Below are 15,839 nucleotides of genomic sequence, written 5' to 3' on the forward strand. Positions count from 1 at the left end.
TTTCACTCTTTCTCTGACAGGCTTTAATCCGGTGTGAGCAGTTGAAGAATGAGCTGCAGAGGCAGACAGATCGCCTTGAAAAAGAACTTGCATCTCAGCAAGAGAAAAGGGCCTTAGAGAAAGAAAGGATGAAAAAAGAAATAACAAAGGAGAGGCAGGACTGGGAATCAAAGGTATTTAAAAACTCCTATTGTCCAACTTGCAGAAGAAATGTTGTGGTGTTAACACTTACATAGGCAGTGGTTTTGAATGAACTTAAATAGTAAAATCTTTCTAAGTATCCAAATTTCTTACTTAATTTTTTTTTTTTAATTTGACAGAGTTAGTGAAAGAGAGAGATAGATAGAGAAAGGTCTTCCTTCCATTGGTTCACCCCCTAAATGGCCACTATGGCCGGAGCTACACCCATCAGAAGCCAGGAGCCAGATGCTTTCTCCTGGTCTCCCATGTGGGTGCAGGCGCCCAAGCACCTGGGCCTTCCTCCACTGCCTTCCCAGGCCACAGCAGAGAGCTGGACTGGAAGAGGAGCAACCGGGACTAGAACCCGGCGCCCACATGGGTTGCTGGCGCCGCAGGTAGAGGATTAACCAAGTGAGCCATGGCGCCGATCCCTCTTACTTAAATTTGTAAATGTTCTATTTTTCCATGTATTTCTCAAGGAAGCCTATTCTCTGGCCTCTTAAAATAATCAATTTCCATAATATGAAATTGTGAGTTGACTTTAATCCTGCCATCATTCTATTGGATTTCCTCTCATATTTGCCAGAGAAGAGCACATGTTCTGAAGATACCCAGCTTTTATTTTAACCTTCACTAAATCAACAGAGACGATTCTCCCACTCTATTCCCTACCCATAAATTAAATATGCTGCAGATAAAACACTTGTACAAAACTGAGTAACTAGGAAAGAGTGATTACACACAGTAAGTGAAATCAGTTCTGACAAATCATGATAAATAATGACCATACTCAGCTAAATAATTGGAAGAAAGAAATTAAGGGCAAAAGGAACAGATAACATGAAATGTGCACTGTTTGAAAAACAATAACTGGGGACTGGTGCTGTGGCGCAGTGGGTTGATGCCCTGGCCTGAAGCGCCGGCATCCCATATTGGTGGCGGTTCAAGACCCAGCTGCTCCACTTCAATCCAGCTCTCTGCTATGGCCTGGGAAAGCAGTAGAAGTTGGCCCATGTCCTTGGGCCCCTGTACCCGTGTGGGAGACCCGGAAGAAGCTCCTGGCTCCTGGCTTTGGATCAGCACAACTCCGGCCATTGCGGCCAATTGGGGAGTGAACCATCAGATGGAAGACCTATCCCTCTCTCTCTCTCTTTCTCTTTCTCTCACTCCATCTCCATCTCTATCTCCATCTTCTCCCTGTAACTCTGACTTGCAAATAAATAAATAAATCTTTGGAAAAAAAAGAACAATGTACAGATAAGAGAGCAAGACAAAGAGGAGACAGAACACGGACTCACAGCTAGAACAGGCTTATTCACTGAGAGGGGCTCACTCCCAATGAACACACAGCAGACAGAGGCCCTGCTCACACAACTAGTGGCTTATATAGTATAGGTAGCTGAGAGGGTTTGGGAGGGTCTGGGCTAGGGCTAAGCTTTGGAGATGGTGGGAAGAGCTTGGGCTAGTGGCTGATCCCTCAAGAAAGTAGTGTGGCTTGGGAGAGTTTGAACTATGCCTGAACTCTTAAGATAATGGGGAGGACTTGGATTAATAGCTGGACTCCTAAGACAGTGGTGTGGCCAATGGTAGAGGCAGGACAGGGCTGAGGCAGCTGAAGGAGAACACAGGGAGTTGGAGGCCTGCTTCCATCATACAAGTGAGAGGCCAAAATAGATCTAAAGCTTTTGTCCTTGCTCCGTTGGTAAAAAACTAGAATGGAACCTAGGTTTAAAATTGCTACAGGAATGTGAAATTGGGCAAGAGGTGGTCCATGAGGAAACCAAAACAACTGTGAAACGTTAAAAAAAATAAAAGATTTATAACTTGTATCCTTGCTGTGGCATTGTTATAATTAACTCATCTGTGTGATAATTAACTCATCTGGCAAGTGTCAACAAGTAGCTGCTTGTGCAAGGCAGTATGTAATCCTAAGGATATAGAAAGAGAAAAGTGTATGAGTAAACTGAGGCATTTATAATTAACTCCCTTGTTATCTTCTATTATGAAAAATTGTCAAAATCCTACTATCGGTATAACAACTTACTTTGTATGCCCTGGATTAGTGGTGTCAGCTGGTGAAAATCCCAAAATGGATGGCCCTGCTCAGGGTCTTCAATATCCACAATTCTCCAGGGCTTCCTAGCAGCCTTCCCATGCATTCCTCTCTCTCCCATTCATTTAGAATTCAGGACTCGAAATGTGATAGGAACAATGCAATTCCTTCATGAAGCATACAGACTGGATGGGAAAGTATACATTAAATATTTTCACAGATGAGTTTTTAATTATCTTGGTGATAAAGCCGTAAAGTTTCAGTATAACATGCTGAGGAACCCAATCTAGTCTAGGTAGTCATGAAAGATTTTCTTAAGAAAGATTTGGAGGCCAATGTTGTTTACAGCAAGTATAGCTGCCTATGACACCGGCATCCCATGTGAGTTCTAGTTGGAGTCCATTTCCAATCTAGCCCCCTGATAATGGACCTGCGAGAGCAGCAGATGGCCCAAAGACTTGCACTCCAGCCAACCCTGTGGGAAACCCGGATGGAGTTCAGGCTCCTGGCCTCAGACCAGCCCTGGCCTTTGCAGCCATTTGGGGAGTGAACTTTCAATGGAAGATCTCTGTCTCTCTATCTCTCCCTCTCTCAGTACTCTCCTTCTAAAATAAATCTATTTTTTAAAAAACGGCGAGTTTGAAAATGAGACTTGAAACAGTTGAGAAGGAATGGTCAGCTAAAGGGTTGGGGGAAAGAGAATTTCAGTCTGGGAAAACAACATGCCCAAGACTCTGAAGATGGAAAACATGGTACTTTCTAGGAATTTAGACAAGATTCAAGACCTGAGGCAGACAATACTGGGGGATACCTTTGAAGAACTATGTAGGGACCAAATCGCAAATGGCCTGAAAATTTCTGTGCATTTTTTAAGTTTATTGAAAAAGTGAGAAAGCCACTTGATTGACTTTAAATTGGACAGTGTCATGATGCCATTTATGTATTTGAGAAAAATCATATTATCAGCAGATTGGAAGAAACATAAGAATAGATGCTTGGAGTCCAGCATTTTGGCACAGCAGGTTAAAGGCCTGGTCTGCAGCACTGGCATCCCATATGAGCACTGGGTTGAGTCCTGGTGTCACAGATGAAATGGCAGTGGAGAAAATATTACCCCAGTTCTTTGTCTCACATGAAAGAAGAATTTCCAAGTGGACAAGCAGAGAGATTTAAAAGCCAGATTTATTAGCGTCAGAGACCTCCAGCCAGAGTGGCATGGATTGGGGGGGCTCCAAGAGAGGAAAAACCCAAAGGGGTTGGTGGTACTAGGAATTTTAAGCATAATTTTGGGGAAGAGAAAAAAAAGAACTTAGCAGCTTGACGTTCAGTTACAAGGTGGGGACAAGACCCATCAAAAAACCTGATCTGCAATCTTTTTTTGCCCTGTCTTGCTCATAAAACAAAAAAGCCATCCAGAAGGGTAGGTAACTTGTTTTCACAATAAATTGTGAGCTCAGGAGGATGGAACTGTCATTCCCTTGCTATTCTTATGATAAAATTAGAAGCTTCCAAGGAGTGAGCAGGCAGGCACTTTTGACCTTGCTAAAGATAACTTTTGGGGAAAGCAAGCATTTTGCACCCTAAATTTCTACTGGAGCCAACCTGACTGCCTATTAGCCCATCTGACTCCTCACACTTGGCTGCTCCACTTCCAATCTGGCTCCCTGCTAATATGCCTGGGAAAACAACAGAGGATGGCCCAAGTCCTTGGTTCCCTGCACCCATGTGGGAGACCCGGAAGAAGTTCTTGGCTCCTGTCTTTGAATCGGCTCAACTCCGACCATTGCATACATTTTTGAAGTGAACCAGCAGATGGAAGACCTTTCTCTCTGCTTCAACCTGTCTCTGTAACTCTGTCTTTCAAATAAATAAGAAATGAATCTTAAAAAACGTTTCTTTAAAAAAAAAAATAGATGCCTGAAGATGAAGTGAGTTAATTTTAGTAGTCCGAATAAGAAGTGATGATTCCTTAGACCCATTTTTCTTTTTTTTAATTGTTTTTAAAATTTGTATGTATGTATTTGAATGACAGAGTTGTTAATGAAATGGTGCCATCTTATCTGAGGCGCCATCTTGTACAATAAGTTCAGCCTCTCCAGAATCCAACCTGGCTAACTAGGAGTCAGGTGACCAAATGGCCCAGCCACAAGGGTCAACTGCACCCCCACTCTAATGGGATTCGCTGCTCCTACCTCCTCATCACAGCACAGACTCTCTTTTCACTCTCTGCCTCCAGCCTGTCAGGTTTCCACATCCCCCTGCCATAAACCTTTTCCCTTATTTGGGCATTTGGTGTATTTTGTGATGGCTTTTCAAGAGTGGCAATAAAACAGAGGAAGAGGTAGAGATATCTTCCATCTGCTGGTTCACTCCCCAAATGGCTGCAACAGCCAGGGCTGAGCCAGGCCAAAGCCAGGCGTCAGGAACTCCATTTGGGTGGCAGGGGCCCAAGTATTCAGGCCATCATCTGCCTTCCCAGTCACATTAGCAGGGAGTTAGATCAATATTGGAGCAGCCGTGACTTGAACCCACACTTTGATACGTGTCACAAGCAGCAGCTTAACCGACTGTACCACTTTTCAGCCCCTTAAATTCGTTTTTCAAGAACTGTTTCAAATCACTTTTATTCTCTTCAAATTCTTCTCCAAAACACTTTGCCCCTCATTTTCAGCAAAGAACCTTAAAAAGAAAATTTTTATTTGAAAGGCAGAGTTACATAGAGAGAGAGGGAGAAAGTGATATTGGATCTGTTGATCCACTCCCCATTGATCCACTCAATGGCTGGGGTTGGGCCAATCCAAAGCAGGGAGCCAGGAGCTTCTTCTGGGTCTCCCACCTGAAAGCAGAGGCCCAAGCACTTGGGCCATCTTCTCCTGTTTTCCTAGTCACTTTAGCAGGGAGCTGGATTGGGAGTTGAGCAGCCTCAATTCAAACTGTTGCCCATATGGGATGCCAGCATCTCAGGCAGTGACGTTACCTGCTACACCGCAATGCTGCCTCCAAGCCTTATTTATCTAACCGAGGAAATTGAAGTTGTTAGTTGATTAACACTTTAATTGTTTATCTTCCCTCCCATTTCTGCCTATATGCCAGTTTTCACAGGTATCCCAGTCCTGTCAGATTGGGAAAGCTTTATCCTAATTCTTTCTACTTCGCCTTGATCGCATCCCTTTTTTCCACCTCAAGGAGCACATCCATTTGTCCACATCTCATCTTATCTTCAATCTTTCTTTCACTACTGCTTACTTCTTTCTTTCTCACTTTTTAAAGATTTATTTATTTACTTTTTTAAAAAAGATTTATTTGAAAGAGTTACACAGAGAGAGGAGAGGCAGAGAGAGAGAGAGAGAGAGGTCTTCCATCCGATGGTTCACTCCCCAATTGGCCACAACAGCCAGAGTTGCGCCGATCCAAAGCCAGGAGCCAGGAGCCAGGAGCTTCTTTTGGGCCTCCCTCACGGCTACAGGGGCCCAAGGACTTGGGCCATCTTCTACAGCCTTCCCAGGCCATAGCAGAGCTGTATTGAAAGTGGAGCAGCCTGGTCTCGAACTGGCACCCGTATGGGATGCTGGTGCTTCAGGTCAGGGCGTTAACCCGCTGCCCCACAGCGCTGACCCCTACTTATTTACTTTGAAAGTCAGAGGCACAGAAAGAGAGAGAGAGAAATCTTAGATCTGCTGGTTCACTCCCCAAATGGCTGCAATGTCCAGGACTAGGCCAGGCTGCAGCCAAGAGTCAGGAACTTCAACCCTGTCTCCTATGTGGGTAGCAGGGGCCCAAGCACTTGAGCCATCTTCTGTTGCTTTCCCAGTCACGTTTGCAGGGATCAGAAGTGGAACAGCTGGGACACAAACCAGCACTCATATGGATGCTGGCATTGCAAGCGGTTGCTTTACCTGCTATGCCACAACATGGACAGCTATGACCTGTTTCCTAAAATACTCTCAGATTTCTCTTACCTGTTCAAAGAAATAATCTTTCCTCTGATTTAATAGTTCTCAATCTTTATGACACAAGAAGTTCTAGAAACCGCATTGCCCTGACTGCTCCCCAGACCATTTATATCAGAATGCCCACAGGTAAGAACCACATGTCAGTAATGTTTAAAGTTGCCACAGTGATTCCAATGTGCAGCCAAGTTTGGCAGCCAATTCAATGATCCCATTTGTTGTATATTTCTTTGCTCTTTCCCTCAGTAGTAGTTTCTTGAAAGATTTTTTTCATCCATGATGTCTCTATTATCTTACCTCCCTTTTACTCTTGAGCCTACTGCATTTCATTCCCATTGCTATGTTCACTTGTATTATATTTAGTGAATTTTTTTAGGTTTTATTCTCCTTAAAAGGCACTCTTATCTAGATTTCTCTCAATCTATATTCCTAATTTTGGAGAATGGTGATATGTGCCTTTTGGGTTACTCTGAATTTAAAGTGCTTTGGAGACAGTGAGGAGACAGCTTTAGAAAGTACCTTGATATGGGGCCAGTGCTGTGGCACAGTGGGTTAAAGCCCCAGGCTGCAGTGCTGGCATCCCATATGGGTGCTGGTTTGAGTCCTGGCTGCTCCACTTCCATTCCAGCTCCCTGCTAATGTGCCTGGGAAAGCTGTTGAAGATAGCCCAAGTCCTTGGGCTCCTGCATTCATGTGGGAGACCCAGAAGAAGCTTCTGGCTCACTGGCTTCAGAGTGGCTCAGCTCTAACAGTTACAGCCAATTGAAGAGTGAACCAGCAGATGGAAAACCTCTTTCTCTGTCTCTACCCCTTTCTATTGCTCTTTCAAATAAATATTTTTTTTTTTTTTAAGATTTACCTTATTTATTTGAATGACAGAGTTACGGAGAGAGGTAGAGACAGAGAGAAGTCTTCTATCCACTGGTTTACTCCCCAGATGGCCACAGCAGCTAGAGCTGAGCTGATCTGAAACAGGAGCCAGGAGCTTCTTCTGGGTCTCCCACATGGGTGCAGGAGCCCAAGCACTTGGGCCACCGCTTTCTCAGGCCACAGCAGAAAGCTGGATCAGAAGAGGAGCAGCTGGGACCAGAACCAGCACCGATATGGGATGCCGGCGCTTCAGACCAGGGCTTTAACCCACTGTGCCACAGCGCCTACCCCATAAAATAAATTTTAGAATAGAAAAAAGCAGCTTGATAGAAGGTTCTATAGTAAATTTTTGAGTCTTAGAACTACTGTGGCTTTTGTTCCTATATATATGGTTTTGATGCCTGAATCTAGCTCTGTTCTGAGTTCCACATCTTCCCTATACCAATTGAACCACTGTTTATCCAGTTGCCTAGTGCAGAAATTTTATCATCCTTGTCTCCCTCTCTCTCATCCTACACATCTCATAATCACTAAATTTTAGAGTTTTCAGTTCCCTAAACATTTTTTATTGCCCTGTTTCTCTATCCACTGCAAACCATCATTTGGATGGTTTCTACAGCCCCTTGTAGGGTCCTTGCTCCGTTTCCTCTCCTTCCCATCTTTGTCTAAACCTTGTTTCTAAAATGAGCATCTCAATGTGTCAGTTTTTGCTTAAAAATCCTTTCATGTCATCCTGCAACCTTGTATAAAATTTAGGATCCTTTAGCATGGCATAAAGACCCTATATTATTCCTCCTCTCATTAGCTCTCCAGTCTGATTTCCTTTCAATTTTCTTCCTTGTACCCCCACCATACTGACTTTTGTCTGTAAGAGATCATGGAAGGCTTTGTGGAGAAGGTGGCATTTTAACTGAGCTTTGAACAATAGATAGGATTTAGAAATGCAGAATATGGGAAGGAATGCTGCCTGTAATTAATGTAAATAAGGTATCTAGAAGGTAAAATTATGAACTGAGTATTTTGTGTAAGAGAAAATGGTATTAATTGCAAATATTAGCTACTGTTCAAACTTAGATTTTTATTTTGGGATTGTTTAAATGGAAAACATTAGCTTTGCTGAGTAGTTCTATATAAAAATATGTTGATGAGAATTCCTAATAAAAAGGGAGAAAGACTAAAATGTGTCTGGCAGTATTCCAGATGCTTTTATATCTAATAGAACGTCCCTGTTATACTAATAATTATTTCATGACTAAAGATGGCAACATAACTACAGTACATTTCTGACCCTGAGTCATTTTTTTTTACCCCGGTAAATAAAGATTATGAACAAAGCACTAACAATGGCCCTAGCATTGAGGTAAGTATTCTAACTAGAAAATGGCAGAAAGTGACTTTGGAGTAACAGGACTTAGGGTTGAATCCAATTTGCCATTTCTGTGATCTTGGACAATTCACTTAACTCTCTAAGTTCAGTTGACAATACTTACTTCAAGGAATTGATGGGATTAACAATATGATATTTTGAAAATAGCTAACATAATGCCTGGCTAACCTGGGCATTTAATGAATTTTAGCTTTTAGAGAAAGAAGTTGCCATATGGGATAGTTTTCTTGGATCTTCGTGTTAAAAAAAAAAAAAGCACATTTGAATTAAAAGCCCAGTTTTGCCCTTTGTTTATTAACTTTAATGAATTTGAGCAATTTACTTAGTTTTCTGAATCTCATTTTTCTCCTAAAAAATTAACCCAGTGTAATTCCTGCTGTAATGGGACTTGGAGAAAAAATGTCTGTCACACCACCTAGCACAGGAAGGTAATCTAATAGGGGGACTGGCCAATTAATCATAATACTCTGGGGTGGACATTGTGGTGCAACAGGTTAAGCTACCACTTGGGACACCCTCATCCCATATTGGAAGCCAGTTTGAGTTCTGGCTGTTCTGCTTCAGATCCAGCTTCCTCCAAAAGCATCCTAAGTAGCAGAAGATGACTCAAGAACTTGGGCCTCTGCTACCCATCTGGGAGACTCTGACAGATTTCCAGGCTCCTGGCTTCAGCCTGGCCCAGCCCAGATTTGTGGGCATTTGGGCAGTGAAACAGCAGATGGAAGATATTCTCTCTCTCTCTCCCTCTCTCTCTCCCCTCTCTCCTCTCTCTCTCTCCTCTCTCCTCTCTCCTCTTTCTCCGCCTTGAAAGTAGATAAAAATAAATATTTTTAAAAGTTATAGTACTGTAAGTGCTAGGTGGTTACAGTTAGTACTAACACAAAAATCCCTGTTTTTGTAACACCAGGAACACTTGAGCAATAAATTGATTTTCCTTCTGTTTTTTTCTTTCTTTTCATTCTCCTTCTTGCTTTTAAAAATAATCCTGTTTTTGTGGGAAGCTCTAGGATAGCATATGCCTTTTACCTGGATAGATTTGAATCATTGCCCACAAACAGTTCTTGCTGTGGGTTTATTTGTGGTCTTCTGTAATGGCCTGTGGTTGTACTGAGTCACTCAGGTTTGTTACTTCATTCAGTTATCCATCACATATTTTTTTGAGAATTCCCTCTGGTCCACACATTTTCTCAGTTGGTTCCCTTAACAGTAGCCCATTGCTATGATCCTTTATTCTTATATCTCTTGGATTGGGAGTACCAATTCATACCATGTTCAATACACTAGGGACCGCTTTGCAGAAATTTCTGTCAACCTGGGTGTCCTTGTCTCTTCCTTGCCCCTGTCAAAGTTTAAAGGACTTACCTGATGTCAACTCTTTGGACATCCAGCAGTGTTGCAGCTGTGTCTGTGTTACTTCTGGCTCTGCAACAGATGTGGATGGAGAAGCTCCTGCAGTGTAATGTTGACTTCCAGATGGTGGGCATGGGGAAAAAGAAGGTGTGACAACAGGAGGGGAGACCTCAGGAAGTGGGTGACAGGAGGTAGAAGACAGGTAGTGGGCAGAGGAAAGAAATGATGGGTGGCAGACGGAGGAAATCATAGGAAGGGGAGAGATTTGTTACATGCCTTGGAATAGAAACTGACTCATAATTTACCATGAGCAAAGTAAATGTGCATATTTCCTTCAAAAACCAGTGTTAATATGTTTATCCTCAGATAGATTTCCACATAAGTAATCTATTATTTTTAATAGCTATCAATTAAACTTTGCACTGTTGTCTGATTCCAGAAAAAATATAATTATTATAATTATACTCATAGATGCTCATGAACTTGAATTTTAAATTAAGGAAATTCAATTGATATTTTTGATTGATTATATTTAATGACCTTTATTTTTTATTTTTTTAAGGATTTATTTATTTTACTTGAAAGTCAGAGTTACACAGAGATAGAAGGAGAGACAGAGACAGAGAGAGAGAGAGGTCTTCCATCCTCTGGTTTGTCGCTCCCCCATTCGCAGAGGAACGACACAGGACCCTGCGCTGTTCTTTTGTCTGCTCGGCCCTTCTCGGGTTGGCTGCTGGTCCTTCCTGGGTTGGCTGCCGACCCCTCCTTTATAGTCCTCTTCCACCAATCCCAACTCTGCTACCCACACGCCAAGCACGCTGCTCTCCTCCAATCAGGAGCAGGATCAGCTCCTGCAGCTTATCAGTCAAATTGGCGAGAGGCAGCTGCGTAGTTGTTTTACTCCTCCCCAGCGCCATATTGTGGGAGAGCAGATGCATAGAATAAGTCTTAATTCCAGTAACTTAGTCTAGTCTCAGTTGCTCCCCACACTAGTTCACTCCCCAGTTGGCCACAACGTCCGGAGCTGTGCTGATCTGAAGCCAGGAGCCAGGAGCTTCTTCCGGGTCTCCCATGTGGGAGCAGGGGCCCAAGGACTTGGGCCATCTGCTGCTTTCCCAGGCCATAGCAGAGAGCTGGATCGAAAGTGGAACAGCCAGGACTTGAACCGGCACCCATATGGGATGCCGGCACTGCAGGTGGCGGCTTTACCTGCTACGCCACAGCACCAGCTCCTCTTTGACCTTTAGTTTTAGGTTCAGATTGTAATGTGCACGAAGATAGTTGGCAGTTTATTATTGGTAAAACTAATTTTATATGCAAATTAGCTTTCTAGAAAATCTTTTGATGATAAGAATATGTAAACAATCATAAGTCAAATATACAATTCTCTGCAGTCCCCAGAAACATTAATTAATACGTTTGCCTAAATTGGGAAATAACTACAAGTGCTTGTTATTTTTATATGCGTCATTTTTAGCTAGTTAAATAATTCAAAGGCAAGCATCTTTCTTGGTTTTATTGATTTAAGTTTAATTTACCAAAACTTTGGTTCAGTGCTTTTTTTTTAAAGATTTATTTATATATTTGAAAGTCAAATTTATGGAGAGAGAGGGAGAGAGAGAGAGAGAGAGATCTTCCATCTGCTGGTTCACTCCCCAGATGGCCACTATAGCCAGGGCTGGGCCAAGCCAAAGCCTAGAGCCAGGAGCTTAATCTAGATCTCTCAAGTGGGTGGCAAGGGCCCAAGCATTTGGGCCATCTTCTACTGTTTTTCCCAGGCCATTAGCAGAGAGCTGGATTGCAAGTAGGGCAGCCCAGATGCAAACCAGTGAAAATAGGGGTTGCCAGCTGCCAAGGTGTGGCTTTACGGCTTTACCTGCTGCTGTACAATGCCAGCCCCCAGTGCTGATTTTTTAAATTTTTTTCCTTATTTATTTGAATAGAGGGGGAGGGGGAGAGAGAGTGTGCTCCCATCTACTGGTTCACTCCTCAGATGCACACAGGTCCCCAGGCTGGGCTGAGGGCTGAAGCTGGGTGTCAGAGGGGAGCTCAATCCACGTCTATCACACTGAAAGCAGGAATCCAGTCATTTGAGCCATCTCTTGGTGTCCACATTAGCAGGAAGCTGGAGTCAAGAACCAGATGGGGACCCTAACCCAGGCACTTGGATTTGGGACTTTGGAAATCTTAACTAGCATCTTAACCACTAGGCCAAATACCTACCCATCAATGTTGATTTTATCACAAAATGTTTGTTACTTATTTTAGTTGTAAAACTGAACTCAACACACATGTCACTTTTCAATATATTTGAAATTTATTACTAGTTCTTGTTTCAACAGATAAAACTGATAAGTAACTGTTTTGCTGTGGGCTATGGTAGCATTTCTTCATTTTAAAACTACCAATGCAAGTAAGAAATTAAGAACCTAGAAACATTTGACTTGCTGGAGCAGAGCAAAACATAACTAAGAAATTATAAAGGATATGTTTAAGGTCTAAAAAGCATTTCTAATCCTGAGAAGAAAAACTGAGAACCCAATATCCAGAGTCTCTCAGAACATCCATTTATTCTAATTATTCAGTTATCCATCAAGCATTTGATAATAGCTGAGGAACATATCCTTGAAAAACTTCTAGTCTAATGAGGAAATGAAGAGACAACTACCTCTGATAAAGGTGCACAGAGGTTTGGGTATGATGAAAATATCTACTCACATTCTGAGGTTGTTGTGGAACCGTATGCCAGAGTAATACCCAAAATACTAAACAACCAGTACAGCATAGGCAATAATCAATGAGAATAAATGTGGGCTCCAAACAACAGGCTGTAGCACTGTCCCATGCATGTTAGCTGAATATGAACTGTGATTATGTGAAGTGATGCCTGTTTTATGCTGGTAACTGGAAGTCAAGAAGATTCCTGGAAGAGAGGGAAGAGAGGAAGTAATGGCTGAGGGTAGAGGAGAGCTAGATAATGGGAGTACAGACAGGGTTTTCACAGAAAAGAGAATGTGCAGAGCCTCCTCCTGGTTAGTATTTAGGTAAGGTGAGTGGAAATGGCAGTAAAAGATACTAGCTTCCTTTCTAATCCTCCCAATCAATCATTTTTTTTTTTTTTTTTTTTGACAAGCAGAGTGGACAGAGAGAAAGAGAGAGAAAGGTCTTCCTTTGCCGTTGGTTCACCCTCCAATGGCCGCCACGGCCGGCGCGCTGTGGCCGGCGCACCGGGCCTATCCGAAGGCAGGAGCCAGGTGCTTCTCCTGGTCTCCCATGGGGTGCAGGGCCCAGGCACTTGGGCCATCCTCCACTGCACTCCCTGGCCACAGCAGAGAGCTGGCCTGGAAGAGGGGCAACCGGGACAGAATCCGGCTCCACGACCGGGACTAGAACCCGAGAAGATGTTAAGAGTTGTCTGATTCCTCCACACCACATCCGAAATTTATCTTTGACAGTCTGTTCCATAACTTACTTGGGTGTTGACCTTGATTTTATCATCTTATTATACATTTAGAAATCAGGGGAATGAACAGGAGGGAAGTACATATTTCAAGTCAGGAGATAGCAGAGTTGAGCAGGTACAGAGATGGATATATCCAGAGGAATGATTTGCAGATAGAGTCCAGTAGCTACGCTGAGACTTTGTTAGTTCAAGAATTTTTCTGGCATTTATTTTGTTAAGTGACATTATAATTTAGGGTTTTTATTTTTTTTTATAGATGTTAATCCTGTCTCAGAATATTGCTGAACTAGAGACCCAGGTGGAAAAGGCTACAAGGGAAAAGATTTCAGCTATTAATCAACTAGAAGAAATTCAAAACCAGCTTGTTTCTCAGGACAAGGATGTCACAAAGGTACTCTTTTCACTAAAAAGAGATTTTAATGTAATAATTACATAACTAATTTTTTTGAAAATATTTCTCTTAATGTACAAAGTTGTTACTGTTATCAGGAAGAATTTTAGAGTAGAAAAGATTTATTATGTCAAGAATAACGCAAATAATGCCATATAATCCAGCAATCCCACTACTGGGTATATACCACACAGACTTGAAAACAGTGTATCAAAGAGATACCTGCACCATATGTTCATAGCAGCACTGTTCATAGTAGCCAAAATTTGGAAACGACCAAGGTGTCCATAATCAAATGAATAAAGAAAATGTGGTATATATACACAGTGAAATATCATTCAGCTATAAAATAAGAATGAAATTCTAGTACGTGCATCAACATGAACAGAACTGGAGCACACCATGTTGAATGAACTAAAGCAGACCCAGAAAGACAAATACTGCATGTTTTCCTTATATTTGGGAGCTAAAATTTAAAAGCAAACAGAGGCCGGTGCCGCGGCTCAATAGGTTAATCCTCCGCCTACGGCGCCGGCACCCCAGGTTCTAGTCCCAATCAGGGCGCCGGATTCTTTCCTGGTGCCCCTCTTCCAGGCCAGCTCTCTGTTATGGCCTGGGAGTGCAGCGGAGGATGGCTCAAGTGCTTTGGGCCCTGCACCCTCATAGGAGACCAGGAGAAGCACCTGGCTCCTGCCTTCGAATCAGCGCAGTGCGCCAGCCGCAGTACACTGGCGGCCGCGGCGGCCATCGGAGGGTGAACCAACGGCAAAAGGAAGATCTTTCTCTCTGTCTCTCTCTCTCTCTCACTGTCAACTCTGCCTGTCGAAAAATAAAAATAAATAAATAAATAAAAATAAAAAAAGCAAACAGAAAGAAAAAAGAAAGAAATGTCTGTGTGTATCAGTATTTTTACAAATATAGTTTTGTACCTTTGTCAAACCAGTGGTTAAGAATAGTGTTTGTGGGTGGGAGGGAAGTTATGGGAGGGAAAAAGCCATTGTAATCCATAAACTGTACTTTGGAAATTTATATCTACTAAATAAAAGTTGAAATAATAGTGTATTAGGGTCTGGCGCTGTGGCGTAGCAGGTAAAGCCACTGCCTGCAGTGCCAGCATCCAATATGGGCACCAGTTTGAGTCCTGGCTGCTCTACTTCTTATCCAGCGCTCTGCTATTGTCTGGGAAGCAGTAGAAGATGGCCCATATCCTTGGGCCCCTGTCCCTGCCTGAGAAACACAGAGGAAGCTCCTGGCTTCAGATTGGCCCAGCTCCAGCCATTGTGGCCACTTGAGGAGGGAACCAGTTACTATAACTACAAAGATGAACTGGACACAAATAGTGTCCTCAAGGAGCTTAAGGGTTAAGTAGCAGAGTCAGACTTGTAATCAGGAGTTATATTGCTATAATTATTAAATACTTGATAAAATTTGTAGTAGTAGTGATATCTCTTTTTGCCAGAGATAGCATAGAATAGCACTGATTTTCATGATACTTGTCCAAGTCTTATATTTTCTTTTTTTTTAACTTTTATTTAATGAATATAAATTTCCAAAGTACGGCTTATGGATTACAATGGCTTCCCCCCCATATCGTCTCTCCCACCCGCATCCCTCCCCTTTCCCACTCCCTCTCCCCTTCCATTCACACGAGGATTCATTTTCGATTCTCTTTATATACGGATCAGTTTAGCATACATTAAGTAAAGATTTCAACAGTTTGCTCCCACACAAACATAAAGTGAAAAAAAATAGGTGATTTTTTAAATGATGATGAAATCGGAGCAGACCTATTGTCATGTTTAATCCCAGTGAGAGTCAAGTTGGGAATTGATAATTTCTTCTTTTTTTTTTTTTTTTTTTACAGAAGATCAGTTTAGTATACATTAAGTAAAGATTTCAACAGTTTGCACCCCCATAGAAACACAAAGCGAAATATACTGTTTGAGTACTCATTATAGCATTAAGTCAAATGTACAGCACATTAAGGACAGAGATCCTACATGAGGAGTAAGTGCACAGTGACTCCTGTTGTTGACTTTACAAATTGACACTCCTGTTTATGGCATCAGTAATCTCCCTATGCACCAGTCATGAGTTTCCAAGGCTATGGAAGCCTTTTGAGTTCACCGACTCTTATCTTGTTTAGACAAGGTCATATTCAAAGTGGAGGTTCTCTCCTCCCTTCAGAGAAAGGT

At 42.4% G+C, this 15,839-nt stretch overlaps 1 protein-coding gene across 28 annotated transcripts in view; it reads left to right on the forward strand.

The window, feature by feature from the left end:
• Positions 1–15,839, forward strand: part of SDCCAG8 (SHH signaling and ciliogenesis regulator SDCCAG8) — a 267,441-nt gene that overhangs the window by 70,240 nt on the left and 181,362 nt on the right. For 23 of the 28 annotated variants that reach the window (XR_007909721.3, XM_051820791.3, XM_008268182.5 and 20 more), the window contains 2 exons: positions 21–173; positions 13,510–13,644. Coding sequence is in view for 26 of the 28 variants with exons in the window: in XM_051820791.3 (XP_051676751.2) it covers positions 21–173; positions 13,510–13,644 (288 nt within the window). In the remaining 2 variants the exon portion in view is untranslated. The remainder of the gene's footprint in view (positions 1–20; positions 174–13,509; positions 13,645–15,839) is intronic. The other 5 variants (XR_016219741.1, XM_051820786.3, XM_089312318.1 and 2 more) reach the window with 1 other exon arrangement.

Source organism: Oryctolagus cuniculus, chromosome 13 (genome assembly GCF_051225735.1).
Source record: "Oryctolagus cuniculus isolate XC-2025 breed Fujian yellow rabbit chromosome 13, ASM5122573v1, whole genome shotgun sequence".
NCBI classification, from domain to species: Eukaryota; Metazoa; Chordata; class Mammalia; order Lagomorpha; family Leporidae; genus Oryctolagus; species Oryctolagus cuniculus.